The sequence below is a fragment of the Chrysemys picta genome, chromosome 10, assembly GCF_011386835.1.
Source record: "Chrysemys picta bellii isolate R12L10 chromosome 10, ASM1138683v2, whole genome shotgun sequence".
NCBI classification, from domain to species: domain Eukaryota; kingdom Metazoa; phylum Chordata; order Testudines; family Emydidae; genus Chrysemys; species Chrysemys picta.
In genome coordinates, this window is record NC_088800.1 from 78,011,247 (window position 1) to 78,036,568 (window position 25,322).

Here is a 25,322-nt window from a genome sequence, read left to right on the forward strand (position 1 = left end):
TCTGAGAGGGACGAGGTGTGCAGCATGCTTTCAAAAGTCTTAAAAGAGCAACACTCTGATGCAGAAACTACAGAACCCGAACCACCAAAAAAGAACATCAACCTTCTGCAGGTGGCATCTGATTCAGATGATGAAAATGAACATGTGTCTGTCCGCGCTGCTTTGGATTGTTATCAAGCTGGACCCGTCATCAGCATGGATGCATGTCCTCTAAAATGGTGGTTGACGCATGAAGGAACATATGAATCTTTAGCACATCTGGCATGTAAATATCTTATGACTCCGGCTACAACAGTGCCATGTGAACGCCTTTTTCTCACTTTCAGGTGACATTGTTAACAAGAAGTGGACAGCATTATCTCCTGCAAATGTAAACAAACTTGATTGGCTGAACAGAAAATAGGACTAAGTGGACTTGTAGGCTCTAAAGTTTTACATTGTTTTATTTTTGAATGCAGTTATTTGTTTGTACATAATTCTACATTTGTAAGTTTAACTTTCATGATAAAGAGATTGCACTATAGTATTTGTATTAGGTGAATTGAAAAATACTATTTCTTTTGTTTTTTTACAATGCAAATATTTGTAATAAAAAATAAATATAAAATGAGCACTGTACAATTTGTATTCTGTGTTGTAACTGAAATCAATACATTTGAAAATGTAGAAAACATCCAAAAATATTTAACTAAATGGTATTCTATTATTATTTAACAGTGCAATTAATTGTGTGATTAATTGTGATTAATTTTTTGAATCGCTTGACAGCCCTACTCCCTATCTGTCCGGGTGGTTAAGCACTAGAACAAATTGCCTAGGGAGGTTGTGGAATCTCAATCATTGGACGTTTTTAAGAACAGATTAGACAAATACCTGTCAAGAATGATCTAGTTATAATGTAGTCCTACCTTGGGTGCAGGGGACTAGACTGGATGAGTTATTGAGGTCCCTTCCAGTCCTACACTTTTGTGATGCTATTTTCTTTTAAGGACCCTAAAACAGAGTGATGGGCGAAATAGCTTATCCTCCACATTAGTTTGTTTACCAATTATGCCTAATTTCTGACACACCAATTTTAGCTGATTGATTTCCAGTCCCACACTTTTCTGGTCTACTAGGCATAATCTTAACACAATCCTTGAATTACATTAGCAAGGGTTTTTTTGTTTGGAGTTATTCAGTCTGTCTCTTTTTTGCCCCTTTCCCCTCCCCCCCATCAACATTTACTGTTATAGGTTATTGTGACATTTTATAAACTTTCACTCAATTAGGGTAAATGTGTAGGCCCAATTATTACAAGAAAACATTTCAAATTACTACTATGTCTGGATAAAAAAGCTGTTCAGAAAAAATTAAAGTAGTATTAAAGGAAATGACCACAAGGCTTTGATGCTTGCTTACTTTAAGGATTCATTTTGATTTTTTTACTGCAATATTCCCCCTTCATTTCATCTGCCTTAGCATTGCTGCAATTGCAACATTCTGCCATTTGGTTAAGTTAATTACAATTGAGTATCGCTATGGCTTTTTCAAGGAACATGTATTCCAGATCATGTTTACTACTGAAAAGTGACAGTCTGAATTTGAATCAAATGTGCACTACCTGATGAACTTTATTACACATTTAAATAAATTTCTACCACTTACCTAAAGAATGTGCAGGAACAGCCCATGGGATCACTTGGAAAAGCTTTGTAATTAGATACTTTTAAAAAGATGACAATGGATATGGACAAGTCAGAATTTCTGTTACTGGGAAATATTCTTCCCTTCCAAAGCACAGAACTGCCTTATTGACCTTGAGTTAAAGGCTATACTTATTGGTACTCCTGAGATTGGAACCATATAAATGTACACAGCCTGACTTGCTATTTAAACTACTTTTCTGTGTGTACAAACAGGATACGCATGGCAATAACTAATCAGGTGAGCAAAATTATTTTTAGTGTTCTTCTTGCTCTGACCCTGGGCCTAACTTGACAACATTCAAAGATATTGTCTATTTGCTGTTGATCACCTTCAAATGAATAACTCCATGAAGAAGGGAAGAATCAGAAGAGCAAGGCTTGAAAAGCAGAGAAGTGCTGATTAGATGCCAGATGAATAATGGAGAGTCAGTACAGAGAAGGGGTTGGTTGACGTACACAAGGATGCAGCCACGGAGAACAGTGGCAACAATTAAATTATTTTGGCTGCTTAGATTAAGACCCTGTTGGTGAAGATCCTCAGCACCAACTGCCTGGGAAAAAATATACTAAATGACTTTAATATTGTGCAGTCACCCCAGAACTTGTAAAAGACAGCTAGCACATTGGCTCATCTGGTTTAATCCTCTGTCTTCATCTCCCTTGAGTCACATAATCTAGTTCAGCTTTTGTTTTGGCCACCTGGAGTTATGAGATTTAAGCTTGATGCCTAAACTTGAGCCATCAGTAAATTCAGAAAATTCTTGTATATGCAAGTATATGCACGCACAAAAGATTAGCAACCAAGAGAATATCATTAAAAGATAAGCAACACTCTAAATACAGGTAAAAAATTCTGCTGAAATCAACATAATGGCAAATTCCACTGGATTTGAATCTTAGTCTAAATCACTACTAATGAATACTTTTTTATATCCTTCCAAAAGAAAAATAATTTACAGTTAGGTCAGGAAGCCTATACTGTAATCACTATAGACACCTATGTGTGTTTAGAATCTTACGCTCTCATTTCATGATCCGTTTATTGTTCAAGTCCTCATAATAATTGTTTTCATCCTTCTCTCTGTTATATCTTTATTATATCTTTATTACCTTGTATTAAACATGATTTTTTAAAAACATTATTCCATTATAATCATGTCAACCAATTAAAAAAATGCAGTCTTGTAATAATGGAATCAATGTTCACCTCTATCCCAATATAACGCGACCCGATATAACACGAATTCGGATATAACGCGGTAAAGCAGCGCTCCGGGGGGGCGGGGCTGCGCACTCCGTCGGATCAAAACAAGTTCAATATAACACAGTTTCACCTATAACACGGTAAGATTTTTTGTTCCTGAGGACAGCGTTATATCAGGGTAGAGGTGTATTTATTTCTGTGCATTTTTCAACTAACTTAATTATAGTAACAAGTATGTACTAAATTTATTTTAAATTATGTTTTCTTTGTATACATTTAATATTTTTTCTTTAAAGAAAAATACCGATTATGTAACCTCAGAATATCAAAATTCAACAGTATCCTTCATTATGCAAGATAAAATATCTATGAACAGAACATATGTATATCATACATTTTGGAACAAGTCTTGTATTTAATAAAAATATTATCATTAGTACTTCTATAATGCTTTTCAAAACACTTCAGAAACATTAACTGAGCCCTCACAACACCCTTGAAAGGAAGTTAAGTGATATACAGTGATTATTTTTTACACCATTAAAATGCAGCCCTTTCTGGGGTGAAATGCAGCACTTAATGGTGCAAATGAATACTATAACAGTTTAGGTCAGGAAATGAAGAAAACTGATCAGGTGAAACCGCACTGGAATTAAGGTAGGAAGAATATAATTCCTGAGCTGCATTTTTGCCAGAACACTGAGGTCACCTCTCCTCATACAGAAACTGCCATGGAATCTTTAATTATTACAAGTGGTCAAGACTTCAGTTTTGTGTCTCACCTTAAAGACAGGACCTTCAGCAGTAGCACACATAACATTATGCTCAGGCATTGGTTCATTAATGACTCAGGGGGTAAGTGTACTGAATCACCAGCACCTCTCCTTGCAGCCCTAGGTGTTCCTTGGAGGTCTCCCATCTGGCATGACCCTGCTTAGGTTGACATATTACTGGAATTCACTATGAAATGGTATAACTGCAGGTTTAAATACAATTTATTAGAAGCTTTCTCTTTTGTACATATGATCAATTTTTACTTGTATTTTAATCTTGATCAATAAGTAGATTCAGAGACTTGAAGGCAGATGCAAAAGGAAGATCAACACTTAAGGAATTTAATATGATGGAAGAGTTATGGTATAAAGGTTCGGTACAACCTATACATTTTGTCTGTGTCTATAGTAGTTATGGACAATCCCAGCCATTGCTCCACTCACTCAGGTCACCTTTGCCTGGGGCATCCTCTGAATCATGAAAGGTAATCATTGCTGCCCGTTGCTGGATGTCCAGACCGATTGGTGTTTGAAGACTGCAGACTTGTTAAAATAAGATCTCTCTCTACATTTTATCCAAACTCGTCTGGAGTAGAATCATTACAGCCCCTGTGGTCTTCCTCCTGGAGGCTCTAAGAATGTTTTCAAACATCTACATTTCAAAAACGCAGAACCTGTTGTCTTGATCCTTTATGTTACTCCGCTAACTCTCTACTCCATAAAACACAGCAGGGAAACGTGGCCAGGTCATTGTAAATTTCTTCTGACAGCGAAATGGGATGGTCTTGTGTTACATTGGCATAATGCAGAAGATGAGGGTAATTCAGAAGCTACACTTACCCTTTTCTAGAGACTGTACAGATACTGTCCAAATCTGCTCATCCGGCTTTTGAATATATTAAACACAGCTATGTTAAGCATTATGAGGATAGGTCTTAAACTCATAAAAGCCATGAAACGTGGAGTTCAGTCAGTCTGCTCACTCTGCCCTTAACTCTTACCGCTGTGCCTTAGTATTGTAGTTCTACTGTTCTCAGATTCCTATATCTTGACACAATGGTACTACGCAGTAAGTGAAGAACTTTTAACTCTGAATTTGCTGGCATTTGTGAACTTAGGCTCAGACTCTGGATGGCATTTGAACCTGTCTTCTATGTTTAACTGCTTTTTAGTAAATTAAAACCAAACAGAAGAAAACACAAGACTGTTACTGTGTTTGTATAAGAGGCATTATAACTCATATCATATTAAGTTATTTAACCCCCCAAAATTCTATCTGAATTCTTATTGTTATTCCTGAGCTGTCTTCTTTGCAGAAGACACTTCCAGAAGTGTGGTGAGGTCATTGTATAATGCTTCTCATGGGATTCCCAGCTATGAAATGTGATATTTTTTCATTCTCTTCCAATATTTATTATTGATGTAGGAGCAGGTTTACACCATTAAAGTAGAGCAGCTGGCTAGTGACCCTTGGGACTACCCCCTTGTTTAGGAAGATTTCAGACCCTTCAATGGTTTACTATACTCAGACTGATTTAGTGGGTTGCAAAACCATCCTGTTTTTAAAACAAGTTATTTTTCAAACACATATCTGTTGTTTTCTAAAGCTTTGTCTCTTGGGAAGACTGGAAAAGTACTCATAGTAGTATAAAATCTTTTGGAACAACCATATAGTTAAGTTAATGCAATTGTTTTTCCTAGTGATGAATTTGCACTGTAATTTTAGACTAAAGCAAAATCCAAGTTTAAGAATAAACTCCTGGACTCAGGAAGCTTGGAATTCTTATTGTCACCATTGTACAGACATGTGTTGTATTCACAGAAGGGTTCTCTACATGAGAAACTTGAATTGCTTTATGGTTTAGCAGCTTATTCAAGATGGAGCAAGGAAGGCCTGGATGGAGATCATAGAACAAGATATGATGCTCAAGTACAAGAGGATAAATAGTGTTCTTGAGAGTCTGAATATTAACACCTATGCTGGTGCCACTTCTTTGTTCTATGGTATTACCTGTCAATGTAGAAGTGTCTTTCCTCTTATCTTTTAAAGCTATTGCTGTTTTTTTTCTTTACCAGCTATATTTTCTGAGTACAGTAAAACATAAAAGAAAACATCTTGGTGGAAAATACTATATGCTGGCGTAAAATTAGTCAGAAATGCCTTTTCTAGAAGAATGTATGAAAGAAAATGACTAAGTTTCATTACAGGACTAACATAAGCAACCAAATCATAGTGATTTCCTGGTTGGAAAACTAGAATTTGGTGTGATTTGCAACCTTGCAATTCAGTATTATCCATCAGTGAATGGGATAGCTTTAGGAAAGTAAGATGGGATACATCTGTTGAAAACAAATATAATCAGGCACATCTGAGATACTCTCTCCACAGGAGTCTGACTGGCTTACAAAAGTCACAACTGTAGCAGTATTCAGTACAATTGTATGAGTCAGGACAAATTAACTGTTTGTGACAAAATTATAACATTTTTGTTAATGTCAGAAGTATAGTTACAACAAATACACCCAAGCCATATGAGTAACATAAAGATGTAAGTTGTCAACTTGTTGCATGGCAATTTGTTTGCCCCTTCTCTTTCCTACCAAACCAAGAACTGTGTTGTTTATCTTTAGTTTGGTTCCTCCATAGCTTGGTTGTATGATCCTTCTTTTTTAGCTGAACAGCTGTCCTCAGAGAGCTGGCATCTCTTGGGTAGGTGAGTTTTCTATTCCTTCCTCCACCTGTTGTCTGCCCTCTGTTCCCAATGTTTCTCTATGCTCTCATCACGTATATAAATAAAATGATACAATATTCTACAATGATACAAAACTATATAGCTTACAGTAGAATTGGTATCATGTTTGCATTTTAGTCATTTTTAAATTATAGGATCTGCCCCATATTTATCTTATTTTCTCCACCATCTGCCTGTCTTTTTACACCATTAGCTCCATCTCCTTCTCATCTATGCTTCTGCCCCCCTCCCCCCGCACTGGTTTGCCTTCATAAGTCTCTAATAGTTGTCTTGGTTTTATATGGAAGAGCTGTTCTACTGCCTTTCCTGCCACTGGTTCAGCAGTTTGCTCCTCACTCATAATGTACATTAGGGAGAGCGGAGAGCAAGTGTGGAATAGCAGCATGGAAACAGCAAAAGCAATATTACCAACATCCAGGCAGCCATCTCACATTGCAACACTTAAAAAAAATATTTCTCCAAAACAACTGAGCTGCATTTTAGAGACATAGGTCTTGTGTTTAAGGCCAAAAATGGTACAATATTGTCTTCAATTGTCTTATCTTAATACAATTTAAAAGCGTTCTTAACACTTGTTAAGATGCAGGCTAACATCTTTGAAGTCAGGCTGGTCGTGTTGTAGCCTAAATTCCACCCAGACCCGCTAGCAGGTCTCCAAACATGTTATTCTGTGTCTCAGCAAACCAGGTAACAGGGCCGTTCAATTGCGTTAAGCTAACACAATTGAAGAAAACACCATTTTTGCCCTTCAGGAGGACAAAGGCACTTTACCAGGTCAAAAGAAAGTAATCAAACACACACTGCCTCCCTACTGAAAATACACAGAGGAATAATTTTTAAGAGACATTATCAGGTTGAAGAGATTTTTTAAAAAAAAGCAGATGTCTTTGTTACTAAAGCACCCTGAAATATTAAAATTAAAATATTTTAAAACTGATTTACTTTTATTTAGATGGTGTATTTATTTTTTTAATTTCACTCAACTTCATAGGCTTGGATGATGCAAATGGACTAGTTTAGTTTAATTTTCCTGTTTTTATAGACCAGCACAATCCTGTGGATTTAAGATGACTATAAATGAATGTTTTATTACAAGGAAAAACATGGCTTCAGTGAAAACAAAATAATGTAAACAAACATATTACTGCTAGGTTTTCTATAACTCATCTTTTATAAAGCCTTAATTTGGGGCCTAAACTGCCTGACGATTATTTTAACAACTGCTACTTCTTCAGTATTGATAACCACTTTCAACTTCACTATAACTTAAATAGAGAGTACCTGAGCCTTTCTTCCTACATGCAGGGATGTCATTTCAGGGGGAAAAAAAAGAACTGGGGTTTGTGGCAAAGTTGCATCAGCATACAAAACATTATATATCATATATCCTCCAAAGTCCAGGAGAGGGGCCAAAAAGTGGAGCATATATACCTCTGTCAGGGGGCAGTTGCCCCATAGTAAATGACACCCACTGATTTCAAACTGACCTTAAAATCTGAAACTGAACTTCCAAACTTCTCAGGCAGATCTACAGCCATAATACTGCTTTGTAGTAATTAAAAACCCAATTAAGTGTGTTATGCATTTCCAGTTAGGGGAAATTAGACCTCCATCCCACCTTCAAACAACTAGTTTTAAAACAGTTTCTCCCCACTGCAGTGAATTGTTGATAGCTCAACAGAAATTATAAACACAGTTGTACCCCTGAGACCAGTTCTCTACACAGTTTAAAACAGGCTTGGCTCAGCTTGTACTGTACTGAAAACAGACCTTAGGGAGGGATGAGTATAGGAGTGGAGCCCTGAGTTCTATAATTATTCACCTGTTTCATACCAGTGAGGGAAAATGTGCTGGGATAGAGAGTATCATGCATCTGGTTGTTAATAAGGTTGGGGCTGAGCTATAGCTTGTATCTTTTGGTTACTAGAGAGAGGTTACAGAGCATTGGGGTAGCCTAGATCTCCTGTTAGCAGATATGGAACACAGTGGGATATCGATATCACTGAGATGTTAGATACTGAAGTAGAAAGAGTTCATCTGCAGGGGCAGAGGCATACTATGCACTAATTCAATAACAGAAACAGAGAAAGATTGGGGAAAAGCTGGGATATATAATGCGTCTGTTAGATAATAAGGGGAAGAGGGAAAGAATGTGCAGGGCACTGGATATCATGAGCCTGATACTGATTGGGGGCGTTATAGCCACCCATTAGTTACTGCATAGGTAAAAAAGTGCACATGTGGCTATTAGAAATCAATGAACCTGTTACACATTAGGGAGTGGAAGGGCTACAGATATGTTGCACCTGCCGGATACTATATGTGAAGGAGATTGTGCAGGTGTGGGGCTAGTAGATATCATGCTCCAGTTTGTGAGGTGGCGTCGGAGACTTTCCTTTTTATTATGCAAGAAAACAGGGGAGCGTGGAAAAAGAACTGGCTTAATTTAAATGCCTCATTTCTTTGCCAAAGCTTCATGCCATCCCTTAATAATACAAAAACATCTTACATTTGACGTGACTGTGTGCGCCTGGTGAATCCAACGCAATAGGTATCTTGCCAAGATATTAAAAAAAAGTTGGGCGCAAACCTAGTTCAAACATTTGCTGATATATCAAATAAAACAAAGCTCAAGAACTTTGCAGCGCTGCTAGCCCTTTCAGGCTGAGCTAAAGCACCACACAAAGAGAGAAGGGGGGGGAGCGTTAATTTGTACCTCTAGGCGCCCTGGCTTTCGTCAAATCCCTCTTTTTGCTCGTTGCTGCCAAAAATTAATAGCTGCAGGGGATGCACAGAGAGAGATTCTTGACCCGCAGCTACAGCAGTCTCACCCATTCTTTGCTGGGCGTGCCTGCCCTTCCACCCTTTCTGCTGCAACTGCTGCAGAGGCTGGCTTGCAAACCTAGGGGGCGCAGCGAGCGCGAGGACCAGGGGCAACGTTCCATCGGGGCTAGCGCGCGCGGCCGTTAAAGAACGCCCCACCCCTCCCCCTCTCTTTTTCCTCTTCCCCCACACGTCTTCTGTCCAATCAGTCGCCTGGCTGGAGGCGGTGCCTCGGAAAGGGTCGGGGTGGGGGGAGGGAACAGAACGGGTGGAATGGAAGGTCGGGACGGCGAGCGTTCTGTTCGGCTGCTGGAAGGTCCCGCGCTCATTACCAGCTAGTGTGTGAGGGGAAGGGAGCTGGGCTCCCTCCTCCTATCCCCCCTCCCAGCGCCTGTACAGAACGGGCGGGCAAACCTGTGTGAATACACCCAACCCCCGCACATCGTCTGCCTCTGACAGCCCCCCCACCCCCAGTGCCCTCGCAGCAGCTTTGCTTGGCCCCGGGAGGGATTTCCCCACACAGACCCAGCCCTCCTAGGTGTAGGTCAGGGGATGAGGGAGGAAATGGGAGGGCTGTGTGGGGGTCAGTTAGGTAGGGGAGGTGGTGAGATGGGGTATTTATGGTTGGACGGGGGGGGGGGGAGAGAGGGGAAGGGAATGTGGATTGAGTAAGGGGGGTGGGAGAGGAGGGAGGCGATGAGGTAGGGGACACGACAGGAGTGTCCGGACTCAGTAAAGTGAGGGTGGGGGTGTGAAGGGTGGAGATGAACTGGGCGATAGGGGTAGGGTTGAATACCAGGTGACACAGAGCGAGAGGTGAGGAAAGTTCAGGCTCAATCTTGTGGCGGGCAAGGGAGGGAGCTGGCAGGATTTTTGTTTGATCCATTTCCCTCCTTGGCGATTTGTTTTACTTTTGGTTCTGATTCGCTTTTTACTATTTGTATTTTAACCATCAGGACAAAATCTGAGGAGGAAAAACCTCTAAAAAAACTTTCCCCCACTCTCTTTAAGGGGCGGGGGGAGCAATTCCCGCTGTGTGTTTAAATGTTAAACCTTTAGCGTTTACTTTTTCTTTTTTTTTTTGATTGTGTAGGGGTTTATTGCTGCTCCGATAGAGCTTTCCCTCTTGTGTTTGCAGCCTCTCTGAGGGAGAGACACACAGGAAGAACCAGGAGCCCCGGACTGCACAAACAAGGAACGGAGGAGGAGTCCATATAAGCAAAGGGACTGGAAGGATTTCACCTTGTTGCTGCTTGTTTCAGGCGATTTTCCGTCCTCCTCCTTCTTGAAACGCCCCAGCAGAGGGTTTCTTTGTTGCTTCCACAACCGACCAGAAGCAAATCCTTTGCACGTTTTTGGAGGTGGTTTTTATTGCGGTTCCCTTGCAAGAAACAGACCAGCACCTTCCTGCTAGGAGGGAAATCTTGATCAACTGAGGTTTTCCCCACCTCCGGCTGAGTGTGAGAGTTCGAGTGACACCCCCACTGGCCTGTAGCTGACTTCAAATCTAACTGGAATCACAGCTAGGGCTGCTAAATCTACCTGGTCAAGGACCCTTCAGACCCTGACATTGATGACAGATTTGTAGCCAAAAGAAAATCGGATTAATATAATTGTGGAGCTCTGGGGGGATATCTGGAGACTACTCTGTCTGCATGGCTAATCTTGAAATTGTCTGAAATAAATCTTTAGTGCAAGGAGTAGTGCGCTATTTCCCCTTGGTTTTAGGTTTATTTTCTACTTATACAAGAATTTAACACTTCTGTAGCTGGGGTTTCACGCGGAATGGGACACATACGGAAAACTAACCTGCTCCATAAAAATCACAAGTGGGAATAGTTTCCGTCATCTTTGCGGTATGAAAGGTGCTCTCTGGATTGTCTGCTGGTGGCTATCTAAATGGATCAATCTCTCTCTGGTTTTGCTAGCGATGTGATGAAGGACCCAGATTTATTGGAATACTAACGCCAATACACTTACTGTCTCAGCGTTGAAGGCATTGGATGTGACAGTGCAAAGAAACATGTGTTTCACATTTCTGCCTGGTTGTTTTGGTGCAATCAATACCTCCCCAAGATACATTGATTTAGATGGCGATTATAACACAGTCATGCACACGGCGTGCTGCCTTCGGGTTGCATGCAAAGTGAGCACAAATCACCGAGTCCTCCGCTCCTGTAAACCGGGGGTTTCTGTTCCCCCCAAACTTCAGGATGAAGGCAAAGGGCGATGTCCTCAACCCACCAAAGAGAAACCGGCCTCGGGGTGTGGAGTGATCAATGGCCAAAGAGCTGACAAAACTGTCATCAGGCAGTCGGATCGACTGGGGATCCGTGAAGAAATAATGGTTGGAAGAAAGGTGGATCGAGAAATTATTGCACGAAGGAATAGCTGGAGAGACCGGATGATGATAAAGTTAAACTTCTGTTTCTTCTTCTGTCGCGGATGGTGGGCGTTTCTGTTGATTCAGCTCCACATGTTGCAAGCACTGGCACAAGGTAGGGCTCAGAGACATTTTTATTTAGAGAAATGCTGCATCTGCCTTTTAAGACGTAGAAATCCTGTTCAGGCACGGATATAGCCTTTTGCTTTAATCCCATAGAGAACAAACTTCAGAAACCGTAATTAACAATGGATTTAATATATAAATGGTATTTTATTTATAAACAGTCCTTTCTTTATAGGAACAAGCGTTTACCCCCTTACCTAATTCTCTTAGCTTTCTGTCCCGTTTCGACCCCCTATATAAGTGTCAATAGCTATATCGGGACCTCGCTGTTAATCGTCTCACAACCTTGCCTTTTTATTTAATTGGAGATAAACATACATTTCTGTTATTTCTTAGGCAGCAGAAGAGTTAACTTCTGTGTGAATTTAAAAAAAAATCATTGTGCACCGACATAAGTTGTCAAGAGAAACGGACTCATAAATTCACCGACTAGAACTAAATCAGGCATGTAAACAATTTTTTTTAAAAATAGTAGTACCAGTGTATGTGAACTTCGAGTGGAGTCTTGTTCATTCCTTAGATTGTTTAAAAAAAAAGTGACACAAAACTGTGATTGATTCGTAGCTGAGTATTTTCAAATCAGAGATCCTTGCTGTTAAATGAGTCTCTTGTAAACGAAGGGTCACAGTCGACCAATCGATTTCAAATATCAAGTGGCAATCACTTTCCATCTAAATTTACGTCTGTAAAAAAATAGCCAAATGCAGGGTAATTCTTAATAATCCTTTGACAGAGTAAACAATAAGTGGTAGGCTATGGCATTACGGTTGGCTGAGCAAAATGACATGCTGAACAAATGCAGCTTTCACTTTCTTTGCTGTTTTGTGTTTTATTGCTGAATGTATTGTGTGTGCTCCACTAATGTGTTCATCTCTATAGTGTGGGATGCCGGGTCAGCGATTAAAACTTGGAAATTAATAATCTCTTAAAAGAGGGAATGAGTTCTGTGAACAAATCTTTAAAATAAAGTACCCTCTATGTTTTGATTAACCCTGTATTTAATAGATGTTTACCAACTTCATTTTTAAAGTGTAAACCAGTATATCCTGATTTAGTCAATCAGCCTTTTACAAATAAGCAAACTGCTGCATTGATTTTATCTTTGAACTGTTTCTGTGGGTGATCACTAGCTCCTTAGTTTTTGTACATGGAGAGAACGCTACAGCTAAAGTTTAATAACTGGATAGTCTGTATGTTGAGGGAGAGGGCTATGAAACCAAGTCTGCTGTAATCTGTCTACTCAGCCTTTACTATTGCACCCTTTCAAACATTTTCAGCCCCAGGGTATGGAGTAGTTCTAATCCACTGTTTAATAGTCAACTCCACCCTCATAAATCTGTCTCTTTTTCGAAGTTTTGTTTATGCTGTCATTCCTATTCCCAAACTACTTGTGCTGAGGCCTGCAAACCATAACAGAGGGTATTGTTATAGTAAAACAGAATGTACTTACATCTAGTTAATGTAATCCTCTGCAAATTATAATTCACATTTATTCTCTTTTTCTGTGTCCTTGATTGGCATCTACCAATGTGACCTTTTATTTTGAAAGGCAAATATTTTAAAATATCTATTTAAATTAGACTTCTTGAGATTAGCAGTGAAGCCAGTTTTACATGTAGATCCCTGAATCAATTAAATTGACTCTTTAAAAAAATATTTGCTGTGAATAGTAAAAGTAACCTTTATCTTGCAGTAAAAACTATGGACATACATTTGTTCAGTACTTAATATACTGAAACAATATTTCTTTAAGTACCATATTTCAAAGTTTACTAAGCACATTAAAAATGCATCTTTATTGAATTTGTTTGGGATTTGTACAAAGTCTAGTGTTACAAACTATCCTAAAAAGTCGTAACACCAAATCAGTTTATTAAATGCACAGGCAAAGCAATAATTAAACAAGCAATAGGCCTGCAGGGGGGCAGAAAGATAAACTACTTTCTTCTTCAGTAGAAAAGCACTTATGCAACTACATGGGTATGGGGTTTAGTAACTATTAGTCAATGAAGTATGAACAATTCATTCAGTGAGGTACCAACAAAGGGTGGGCTTCAGGAAGGAACCTAGGCATTGCAATGCTGAGTGTCCAGGCCCCTAACTTTTAGATGCCAAGAAAATCACAAGAACACTACTGTGATCCACAAAGTTGAGTTAGGTGCCTCGGTTCCCTGTACAGTAAAATGGGGAGAGATAAGCACCTTAGAATGCAATCCACAAAAGCCAGCATGCCAGATAGGGACCTGCTTAAAGTAGACAGTGGAAGATGGTGGTGAGAGTCGTATGTCCTAAGTCCCATCCTTCTATTGGAGATAGGTGCTTGAGTCTGGGCTGCAGGGAGGCACCCTCTCTCTGCTTAGCAATCCATGAATTGGAATCAGGCTCCTAAGGTGATTCTTGTGAAAATGAGTTAATCTGGATATGGTCACCCCCATTCCAGATGAGTGTCCTAATCACTTTCTCTCTGGCTCAGTGACTATTGAGGCATTTATCTACAGTCATTGGGCCAAAGAGAGAGAGAGAGAGAGAGAGAGTGTGAGAATGATTCTGTAGTCCAGTGGTTAGGGCACCCATCTGGGTGCTGGGCAACTCTGTGTCTAGTCCCCATGCTCTGATCACTCTTTCATTATTTAGCCACAAGCCCCACATCAGTGTATCCCATTGCCCACAGTAGTAGTCCTTTTAAAATGTGATGTAATAAAAAACAGTACCAGTCTTAATGCAATGCACTTCAAACAGGTTGTCACAAATTTTAAATTCAGTGACAAGTTGCTGTTCTCTATGCTTTCTGAATTGTATGATGTATCCATCATTTTTATATCAAATTGAAAATTCACATTATAGAAGATATATGTCAGTTTATGACAAAAGCTCATGTATCTTGAAAATGAAAGTTTTGGTACAGCTACACAGGGTTTCTAATGGGATGATGAGTTGGTCATATGGACAAGAGTATTACATGACTCTCTAATCTTTTTATCTGATAAAAATAAAATGCAACATTCTAAATGTGAAGCCTATGGCTGTTAGAATCTGAAGTCTTCACAAATGACTGTACCAGCACTTTTAAAATTAACCTGGGTACATTGAAATGCACTATCAGTTCGGTTCCCAATAAACTGAATGGAAAAGATCGAGACTAAGTATTTAATATTTTCAAATACACAATCAAGTATTTTTGTGGTTGTAACTAGTTTGAGTACTGGCCACAACTGGATGATCTATATAGAACATAGGATTCAGAGATGAGACATACAAATAGAACATTTTGGCAATACGCTTTGCTCAAAGTTTTCATTGCAATTTTCTTAGTCTGTGTTACAGGAGATTTAAGCATTTATATTCATTAGCTTTTCAATCTTCATTGATAGCTAACTGTGATACTGGCTTATTGTGGTGTATTTTTATTTTAAAATGAATCCAAAGATACAAGGACTGAAAGTACTGGAAAGTGAAGTCTTCCCTTCAACTTGCAGTATTAGCACAAGCCTTCCTACCAATGGTTCACCAATGAGCATGAATTTGTTTGGATAGACAACCCTTAAGGTTGAGAGGGTAATTTAAAATTTCTGTGCCTATTCAGTCCTTGGTCTTTCTGCTGAGCCTGCCAACCATAATGCTTGTGGTGGTTTTTGACAGGTTTGCCCATTAGGAATGAACTAGTTAGCACCAAATTATCATAGGCCATAAAATAGCCACAAGACAGTCATTTATAACCACTGTTAGTCATTGTTTAGGAATTTCAGGTTCAGATTAGCAGATAAGTGATGAAAGGCTTCAGATCACATTAACAACCCCCTAAATTAACTAGTGCTCCTGCAGGTAGCTACTGTATTGAAAACAAAGGTCCTGATCCTGCAAATTACTCTCATTGGGTGGATCCCTGTGACTACGCAGAGCCCCACTGATTGAATAGAGCTCATTACAGGATTGGGCCATTAGAGTTTAATAGTGACATGTCTACTAGAGGATTTGAATTGAAGTACTGCTGTTTGTTTAAATACGGTGGAAGTTGCTAAAGGCTGAGATACATTTTGGGGTGTGTCTTTAAATACTAAAAACAAATTATCTCACTTTTTATTAAGGATTGAATAAATACTTTTTAAAATTTGACTGTAACTGGGGTAATTTTGAAAAAGATAAAACCACTGCAAAGCTCTAAGCATCTTTTAACAAGAAAAACAGTATCTTAATATTTAAAGAAAGAGAAGCTTGTCTGATTCTTAGTTTAACAAGAGATGAAAGTGTAATTTTTCCCATCACTTGATCAAATTTATAATATAAAATTGTATAAGAAGCTGAATCCTTATTTAAAGTGGCATTAATATCCATCATGCTTTTGATAGAACCAGTGAAATGGATGGTTGAGGAATGTATTTTCATGGGGTATGTTTTTTTTAATGCCAGTTTGTAATCTGGTGGGATTTATAAACGTGTTAAGTGCAAGACACGTGTGAAATAAATTGTACACTGCATTTGATACAAAAAGTGGATGAAGAAGTTGCGAAGGATACTTAGCAAATTATGTCAAGAGATAAATAGTTGTTGTGTAAGGGGAAAGACAGGCAGGCAGATGAGAGGATGAACTTACTGGAGAGCAGAAGGTATGGCAAGTTAAATGTTAGAAGAGGTATTTTTAGTCTTAGAACAGCCTTATGCCATTTGTCAGGGGGCCATCAGATCACAAAACATTTTCCTTCTGTGTTCCCTTTTCTTAGTACAGCATTTATGTTAGTTTTCAAATGTGTGAATTCTTCTTCCTGTGCATTTAAATAGATTTATTAAAATGGATTCATTTGTATACTTTGCTAAAAAACTTAAATCTAATATTCTAAGCATCATACATATTTGCTAATTTAATCATATTTTGAGTGAAGTGCCGCAGACAAATTAATGAGAGAAGACCTTAACGGTAGTGTGAGAGAGGATGAAGAGAGTATATGTAAGCCACACGATAGATATTGGTCTTGTTGCTTAATGCACTACTGGAAGGCGGATGACAGAAGAATCCATATGGAATTGAGTGATAATAGGGGTTTATACTCATGCCATTGTTCCATAAACTGCATTTATAGGGCCAGGTCATCAACCCCCACTAAAGTCAACATGCACTACTATAGTGGTGCAAAGTGACTGTGAAGATGTTCTAAAGGAGGAGCTGAGGATTCGTACATTTTAGGGTAAGTGTCAGATGCCTCTTGTGGCATCATCAGTGCAGAGGGCATGGTAGGTCTAGCAAAGGGTGTGAGAGGGTAGAGTATGATGCTCTTGACTGCTCTCGGACCACTGGAAATAGGGGACTGTTTTAGCTGGTGTAAGTTCCAACAGTCTTATAGCCTGATTCACCTCTGTAATACTCTGTTTTATGCTGAGGGTCACTGGTTTCAGTGAAGTTAAGTTACAGTGGTGTAAAAATGGAGTGATGCAGTATTGAATCAGATTCTTTAGGAAAGTTTGAACCAAATGTGTTCAGATGACTTTGTGATAAGAATGTTGAAAAAAAAATCAAATGTTTTTGCTTTAAAATGCCCTATTTAAATGAACTTCTCATAAAGCTTCAAATTCAACATGCAAGAAAATTAGTCCTCTTGTTTTCACTTCCTCACCTATTGATGATATTCAAGGGAAACCAGCAAGGCTAGTGGCTTTTCTTCTTGACCAAACACCTACTGTAAGATTTTGGGAATAGACTGTGAAGTTAGTTTTGGGGGTTCCCCAAACCATATCACGCAACTGCCTCACAAAGTTGTGCTGTCTGCATCTTCTTCTCATGCCATTGCTTCAGTGTCTGATGGTTCTGCCTTGTTTTTTTTTTTCTTTCCCTTGTGCACTGTCTTTTCCCCTGAGTAGGTGGGACTGTTGATGGTAGTGGGGGAGGGGGAAAGGTGGAGGTGTCTCCCCTTGAATCAGATGCATTCAGGTGAGTCAAATTCTTCACAGATCTTCCCCATGTTGTGCTGGAAGCGGCTCAACTGAAGAGAAGGAATTTGCAAAAATCCAAACATCCTCACGGTTTTGTTTTTACTGGTATGGCAGACGCCCAACATAACTGAGAACCCATGTCCACAGGCTTCTTTGGCCCCATAGGCAAGCCTTTGGAGGTTCTGTTAAGGACTGTGACTAACTCACAAGTTTCAGCAATAATCTGACAAATATTTGCTTACATATGAAGATTGTCTGGGTGACAAAAAACTCTAGAAACTTAAAAAAAAAATCTGATCTTATTACAGAACTAAAGTGTTCCAAAATTAGGGGAAACTTGTGTCTTCAAGATGCTTGAGCTTTTGTGGCTGTCAGTTTTTCAAATTTTGCCATTCTTAGGAGTGCATACAAGTATGTGCATCTCTAGAACACGTTCTGATCAAATGTGGGAGGACTTTAATGCATTTGTCAGTTTTGTATTTCAGCTATAGCTGAAATATAAACTGACTATATTATAGTTTTAGGCCCTACTGTTGTAATGAGCTTTGTGCCAATGGAGTCCCACTGAAGTTAGAGATTCAATAGGGGCTCTGGTATCTGCCTAGCTAGAGCTCATTGCAAGAATGCGGAAAAATTAACTATTTCAAAATAGTTTAAGGAACAGATTGATGCTGAGGTTGCCCATGAAACCTTAATTTGCTCCCTCTAGTGTTTGCATTTTTGACAGTCTTTAATTACATGGTCATTGTGTTGGGGTCCCTGGGGTGCAACCTGGACTGTGGGACCACTGAGCCGTCTGTCCCATCAACCTGGGCCTCCTCTCACACTGTGATGCTGTTGGCAAGCTACAGACCTCTGGCAGGTACTGCACTTACACAAAAAGGGACACACCCAACTGAGTTACATGAATGATCTCTCTGCCACTCATGAACCAACAATAGAGAGGATCCAGCCAATTGCCCCTTGCTCCTGATCCTTGCATCCCAGAACTGTACCATCTTGCACTCGACAGAAACATGGCCAGTGTAAATTCATTACTCAGTCCACCCCTCCTTGATGTGGAGAGGACACACCAGCCTTTGTAAACTGAGCTGAGGTTTCCCAAGCACTTCAACCAAAACAAATTGTTTTAGCAAAAAGAACAGGAATACTTGTGGCACCTTAGAGACTAACAAATTTATTTCAGCATAAGCATCTGAAGAAGTGAGCTGCAGCCCACGAAAGCTTATGCTGAAATAAATTTGTTAGTCTCTAAGGCCTGGTCTACACTACGAGTTTAGATCGAATTTAGCAGCGTTAAATCGAATTAAGCCTGGACACGTCCACACGACGAAGCCCTTTTTTTTTTTTTTTTACTTAAAGGGCCCTTTAAACCGGTTTCTTTACTCCACCTCCGATGAGGGGATTAGCGCTAAAATCGGCCTTTGCGGGTCAGATTTGGGGTAGTGTGGACGGAATTCGACGTTATTGGCCTCTGGGAGCTATCCCACAGTGCTTCATTGTGACCGCTCTGGACAGCACTCTCAACTCAGATGCACTGACCAGGTAGACAGGAAAAGCCCCGCGAACGTTTGAATTTCATTTCTTGTTTGCCCAGCGTGGAGAGCACAGGTGACCATGCAGAGCTCATCAGCACAGGTAACCATGGGATAGTGGTTACTGTCCAGGCTACTTGTGTACGGCTTCATGAGCCATGGCATTAGGGGGTAGGCTGGGTCCCCAAGGATAACGATAGGTATTTCAACATCCCCAACGGTTATTTTCTGGTCTGGGAAGAAAGTCCCTTCCTCCAGCTTTTGAAACAGACCAGAGTTCCTGAAGATGCGAGGATCATGTACCTTTCCCGGCCATCCCACGTTGATGTTAGTGAAACGTCCCTTGTGATCCACCAGGGCTTGCAGAAGCATTGAAAAGTACCCCTTGCGGTTTATGTACTCGGTGGCTTGGTGCTCCGGTGACAAGATAGGGATATGGGTTCCGTCTGTCGCCCCACCACAGTTTGGGAATCCCATTGCAGCAAAGCCATCCACTATGACCTGCACTACCCTTGATATCAGCAGGTCTTTGATAGCATTGGCTACTTGGATCACAGCAGCCCCCACAGTAGATTTGCCCACTCCAAATTGATTCCCGACTGACCGGTAGCTGTCTGGTGTTGCAAGCTTCCACAGGGCTATCACCACACGCTTCTCAACTGTGAGGGCTGCTCTCATTCTGGTATTCTGGCGCTTCAGGGCAGGGGAAAGCAAGTCACAAAGTTCCATGAAAGTGCCCTTACGTATGCGAAAGTTTCGCAGCCACTGGGAATCGTCCCACACCTGCAACATGATGCGGTCCCACCAGTCTGTGCTTGTTTCCCGGGCCCAGAATCGGTGTTCCACGCCATGAACCTGCCCCAGTAACACCATGATTTGCACATTGCTGGGGCCTGTACTTTGTGAGAGGTCTATGTCCATGTCAATTTCCTCATCACTCTCGTCGCCGTGCTGCAATCGCCTCCTCGCCTGGTTTTGCTTTGGTATGTTCTGGCTCTGCATATACTCCAGGACAATGTGCGTGGTGTTCATAGTGCTCATAATTGCCGCAGTGATCTGAGCGGGCTCCATGATCCCAGTGCTATGGCGTCTGGGCTGAAAAAAGGCGCGAAACTATTGTCTGACGGAGAGAGGGAAGGAGGGGCGAGTGACGACACAGCTTACAGGGAATTAAAATCAACAAAGGTGGCTGTGCATCAGGGAGAAACACAAACAACTGTCACACAGAATGGCCCCCCCAAAGATTGAACTCAAACCTCTGGGTTTAGCAGGCCGTTGATTTCACGGAGGGAGGGGGAAGCAAATGAATACAGAGCAAAACTGGTCCATCTATTTTTTACATCTTAAGCTGGCAGCAGACGGTGCAGCATGACTGATAGCCATCGGCATCTTCTGGGTGCTTGGCAGAAAATGCTATATTACGACTGCTAGCCATCATCATCAAGATGGTTCAATAGGACTGCCGGCAGGACTGAGTCTCCAGGAGACAAAACATGTCTGCACAGGTGCCTCTGACCGAACTCACTGAGGAGTACGACGACGACGGATACCAGTTGTAATACACCATCCACTGCCAAAAGGCAAGGAGCTGCTGCTGTGTAGCAATGCAGTACCACGTCTGCCGGCACCCAGGTGACATATGGTGATGGAGCCCGCTCAGCTCAGCTCACCATGCTTGCTGTGGTATGTTGTCTGCACAGGTAACCCAGGTAAAAAGGCGCGAATCGATTGTCTGCCATTGCTCTGATGGAGGGGGAGGGGCCTGACGACATGTACCCAGAACCCCCCGCGACACTGTTTTTGCATCATCAGGCATTGGGATCTCAACCCAGAATTCCAATGGGCGGCGGAGACTGTGGGAACTGTGGGATAGCTATCCACAGTGCAACGCTCCGGAAGTCGACGCTAGCCTCGGTACTGTGGACGCGGTCCGCCGACTTAATGCACTTAGAGCATTTTATGTCTAGGTCACAGGTCACAGATCCTCAATGCATAGGCTGGAGTTGCCTTCCAGCCTAGGACCACCCTCCTCCAGTTCAAAGTCTTTGTTCTTCAGACATGTTTCTTTCCAGGTGTTGAGTTGTGGGGTAAACTGAGGCCAAGGATGATGTCACTTCCTCTCTTTTATAGTTTCTTCTAGCTTGTTGGAAAGATCTTTTGCTATGACATGGGTCAAGCAGTGTCCACTGTATATGTGCTCCCTCTGAGAAGTCTCCTTTCTACACAGTTTCTGGGATAGTGGATTCTTTCCTTGATGTGTGTTAATGAGTCATTAAGTGCTGTCTGGTTACTCCATTGTTGTACCTGAAAGGCTGATTGTGGGTGTGCCCAACCTCACAACAAATTTCAGTAACAGACACATAGCAAAACTTCATAACTTCACATACAATGATAGCACATACAGTCCAATAGAATATTAATGTTCACCATATCAGGACTTTTAAAATGATACCTCACAAGTAATACTTTGTACAAAACAGATCATAATTATATGACAGTGGTGAATATGGAGGTTCCAGGGTGCTACTTTGAGGTTCCGAGTGTCACAGTCACATACTATTTTTCTTCCAAACAGGATTTCTGCCTCCTTTAATGCACAGAATGGATGGTGCTCATTTAATGGGAAGCTATTCAATACACTGTTTTCTCCTCAGTGTCCAAGTGTAGCCCCATGTCTTATTTATTGCATTGTACTCAGACAGAATTCTTCCTAGACTTTTCTGCAATACTCCTCACTATAGTATCTGAGTGCTTTACAAATATTTATTTATTTTCACAACACCTCGGTGACGTGAGGGGATATTATCTCCATTTTATAGATGAAGAATTGAGGCAGAAAGAGATTGAGGTAAAAATTATCCACTAATTTTGGCTATCCAATTTGAGAACCCGAACCTGCTTTTTCAGAATATTTACCTTTATATAACACTCTATAGATTGAAAGCGGAGCTCTCATTGACTTCAATTGTAAGTGCTCTCATCACTTTTGCAAATCAAGCCTCAGAGTGTCAAGGCAGGTACCTTAAAAATGAGGAACACAAATAATGATCACTTGTGAAAAGTTTGGTTTAAGTGACTTGAATAGCATCATACAGAAACTCTAAAACACAAGCAGGAATAGAATACAGTTATCCAGGGCAGCATTCAGCTGCCTTAACTATGAGACCATCCTTTTTCTTCCTGCAATCCCCTGCTTCATTGACTTTATGCCTTATAACTTCTGCAACAAATGAAGCAGGAATCTACAGTCTCCTTCACCGTGCAGTCTTGATTTATTCCTCAGTGAATGAGGCAGGGCCCTTATGGAAAAATTAGAATGTGATCATGCAAATAAAGACTGTTATAATGCATATGTAAAGGGGGGGGGGAAATTAGGATTGCACGGGCAACCTTAATTCTGGTATATCCTAACTTTTTAAACAATTGATTTTACAGTCTTAGTAATGTTGTTTTAATTTAGGTTTATGTGTTTAATTTCCTAGGTTTTTAAGAAAGCACACTGAACCTCCCCCAAATTCTGTGCCACAGTGCAGGCATGTCCCCAGTACACTCTCTTGGGGTCAGCTGTGGTGTATCTGAGGAGACCTGCCTCAATTTTCCTCCAGCCAGAGTATAAACAAACCCCAAACAAGCTTCAGCTATTCTGGACCACCTTCCCCATAGAATTTATTTAACAGAAAGTTCAATACAAAGCCTCAACTTCCTGGCTGAGAGATTGAATCAGACCCAATCTGTCCCCCAGATGAGTCCATTACTTACCTCCTCCCCGGGTCTTCATCAGGTTTCTCTCCTGATTAGTTCAGGCTCCCTTGCTCTAGGAGTACAGCTTCTACTTAGTTCAGGCTCTCTAGGAGCTCCCCTCCTTGAAAACTTTCTTTCTTCTCATGGGTCTCCTCTAACTGAGCTGTCATAAGCCTTTATTTAATTATCTTCCTTATTTAATTAACTCACTGTCATACACCTAAGCAGTTAACTAGGGGATTAATTGGGTTGGCTGAATCCCCCTCTGAAGGATGTCAGAGGTGGGTAGAGCTTCTGACCCCTTCACAGGACCCTATGTCATTATGTCAAGTGGCATCATATTGGTAGCCACATGGTTCAGCAGGATTGGAATCTTTAGATCCACCTCACAGACCTGTCACTATTGGGGAATTTAGCTGCTAAATCTCAGAAGTCTCTGCTGTCCATGTGCAAATTGTGATGATCAAAGTCTTATAACTTGGCCAAATTTGGGCAGATTTTCATGGGGACTGTGAAAGGCACATCTCTGTTACTAAGAGCATCTATCTGTCTTATTTAACATCTTTGCTCCAGGGTGCTAAAGCTTTTCATAGAAAAAACTGCCAGATTTTTTTAACATGGCCAAGACCCCCCCCCCCATTGTTTTCAGAAACCGCTGAAACATTTTGTCTAAAATTTTACAAAAAAAAAAAAAAAAAAAAAAAAATCAGCCTGAGGCAGATACCTACCATAGAATAGATCAGCCAGTTGGTTAAAGTTTGGCAGAGTTCTAAACAACTGAAAAATAGAGTGCTGGGCAACCTTCTTAATAGGGAGTCTACCAGCTCTATTTATAATCCCAGCTGTAGCTAGTTTTCTTCATGCAGCTAATTTTTCTTCATAATTTACAACTCTGGAATCCTATAATCCATTGTTGAACAATTTCAACAGTGTCCTTTCTATAATATTTATTTTAGTTTGCTGGGAAAACAAGAGTCTTTTCCAAAAATTAAAGAACCTGTCAAATCAAACATAGTAAACAGAATAGTTAATACAGTCCACAGATGCTGAGGAGTAGTTTTTAGATGCAGATAAATTTTATAACCTTTAAATGTGCCATTATTATTAGGGTAAAGTGACCCAGGTTTTATAAGACCCAATGTATGCTTTGGTTAGTATCATCTCCACTTTCCCTAAGTGGTTGGAAATCAATTCTTACATTGGCTGCTCAGTCATAAGAATGGAAGAAGCCTATCCATGGTGTGCCGTGCACTTGAAGATTAAGAACATAACCTAAGAGCGTAACACAGTCTATCAATCTGACTCCAATTGTGTGCATGAGTTACCAGAAGGCAATAGAAAAGGTTTTTAAACATATCTAGAGGTGGTTTTAGCACTTGTTGGGATAGGATTGGCTGATAGAGCACTGGAAGGTGTGTTGGGCCCAGGTTCACAAAGAGCTTAGATGCCTAAAGCCAAGATTTAGGTGCTACTGCGACCCACAAACCACCCTCATTCAGCTGTTACCTAAGTCAGTAGGCACCTAATCTTACTAAGCACCTACATTTTTGATGTAAAATTTCTCAAAGCACCTAAGTTTCTTCCTCTTGGCATGTGCATTGCTGCCTCTGGTTGATTCCTGGACACCAATCTCACACCTGAGCCCCAACATGATCCTCAATTAAAATCAGGTGGATATTTGAATTCTTCCTTCTATGTCGCCTGTGGGGCCTGATCCCATAAGTATGCTCAGAGCATGTCTAACTCCACTCAAAATGGCTAAGAGAAGAGGAGGCCTATCCTGTAGCCCAGTGGTTAGGGTTAGCGGCCCTGTAGCCCAGTGGTTAGATAATGGGAGACCCTGGTTCAATTTCCCCCTGACGAGAAGGAGGGATTTCCCAGGTGAGGGCCCTAACCGCTGGATTATGGGATATTTTGATGAGGTCTCTCACAGTCTCTCCTACTGAAGTTGTTCCACTGTGTATTAAATATGCAATGGACCAGAAAGCCCATGAGAGTGACTTTGTAGTCCAGGGGTTAGGGCACTTACCTGAAAGCTGCTTAAATCCTTTATGTGGTGGGGGAGGATTGAATGGGGGGGGTCTTCCCCATCCTGGGGAGTTCCTAACCCCTGGGTTAACAGGGAGTCTGCCTCCCTCCCTCCTGATGTCTTGTGTAGAGTTTGGTGTATTTTGCCACCATTCTGTAAAGAAACAGCTTAGGGACCTGTTTTCAGGAGAGAGTCCTGTGGGTTGCAAGCAGAGGTAGGTGCCTCCTTCCAGCCTGGATTTAGCAGGACTTGAGAAAAGCAGGGTTTAGAATACACCGTTCTTGTCAGAAACTGTGATTGGCCAGTTTAGGCAGCTCCCCACCTAGTGTGCAGGTTTTTGTGGAT

The 25,322-nt window shown here is 40.8% G+C and overlaps 2 protein-coding genes across 5 annotated transcripts in view; one reads left to right on the forward strand and one right to left on the reverse strand.

The window, feature by feature from the left end:
- CARD11 (caspase recruitment domain family member 11) overlaps positions 1-9,309 on the reverse strand; it is a 184,482-nt gene extending 175,173 nt beyond the window's left edge. The window contains exon 1 of one of the 2 annotated variants that reach the window (XM_042853132.2): positions 9,135-9,309. The gene's annotated coding sequence lies outside the window, so the exon portion shown is untranslated. The remainder of the gene's footprint in view (positions 1-9,134) is intronic. The other variant, XM_065560141.1, reaches the window with a different exon arrangement.
- Positions 9,310-9,496: 187 nt separating this feature from the next.
- The window catches only part of SDK1 (sidekick cell adhesion molecule 1), a 672,364-nt gene continuing 656,538 nt past the window's right edge, over positions 9,497-25,322 (forward strand). For 2 of the 3 annotated variants that reach the window (XM_042853129.2, XM_065560140.1), the window contains exon 1: positions 10,335-11,739. In XM_042853129.2, coding sequence (XP_042709063.2) covers positions 11,265-11,739 — 475 coding nt within the window. In that variant the 5' untranslated portion in view covers positions 10,335-11,264. Of the gene's footprint in view, positions 9,558-10,334; positions 11,740-25,322 lie in introns of those variants that run through there. The other variant, XM_065560139.1, reaches the window with a different exon arrangement.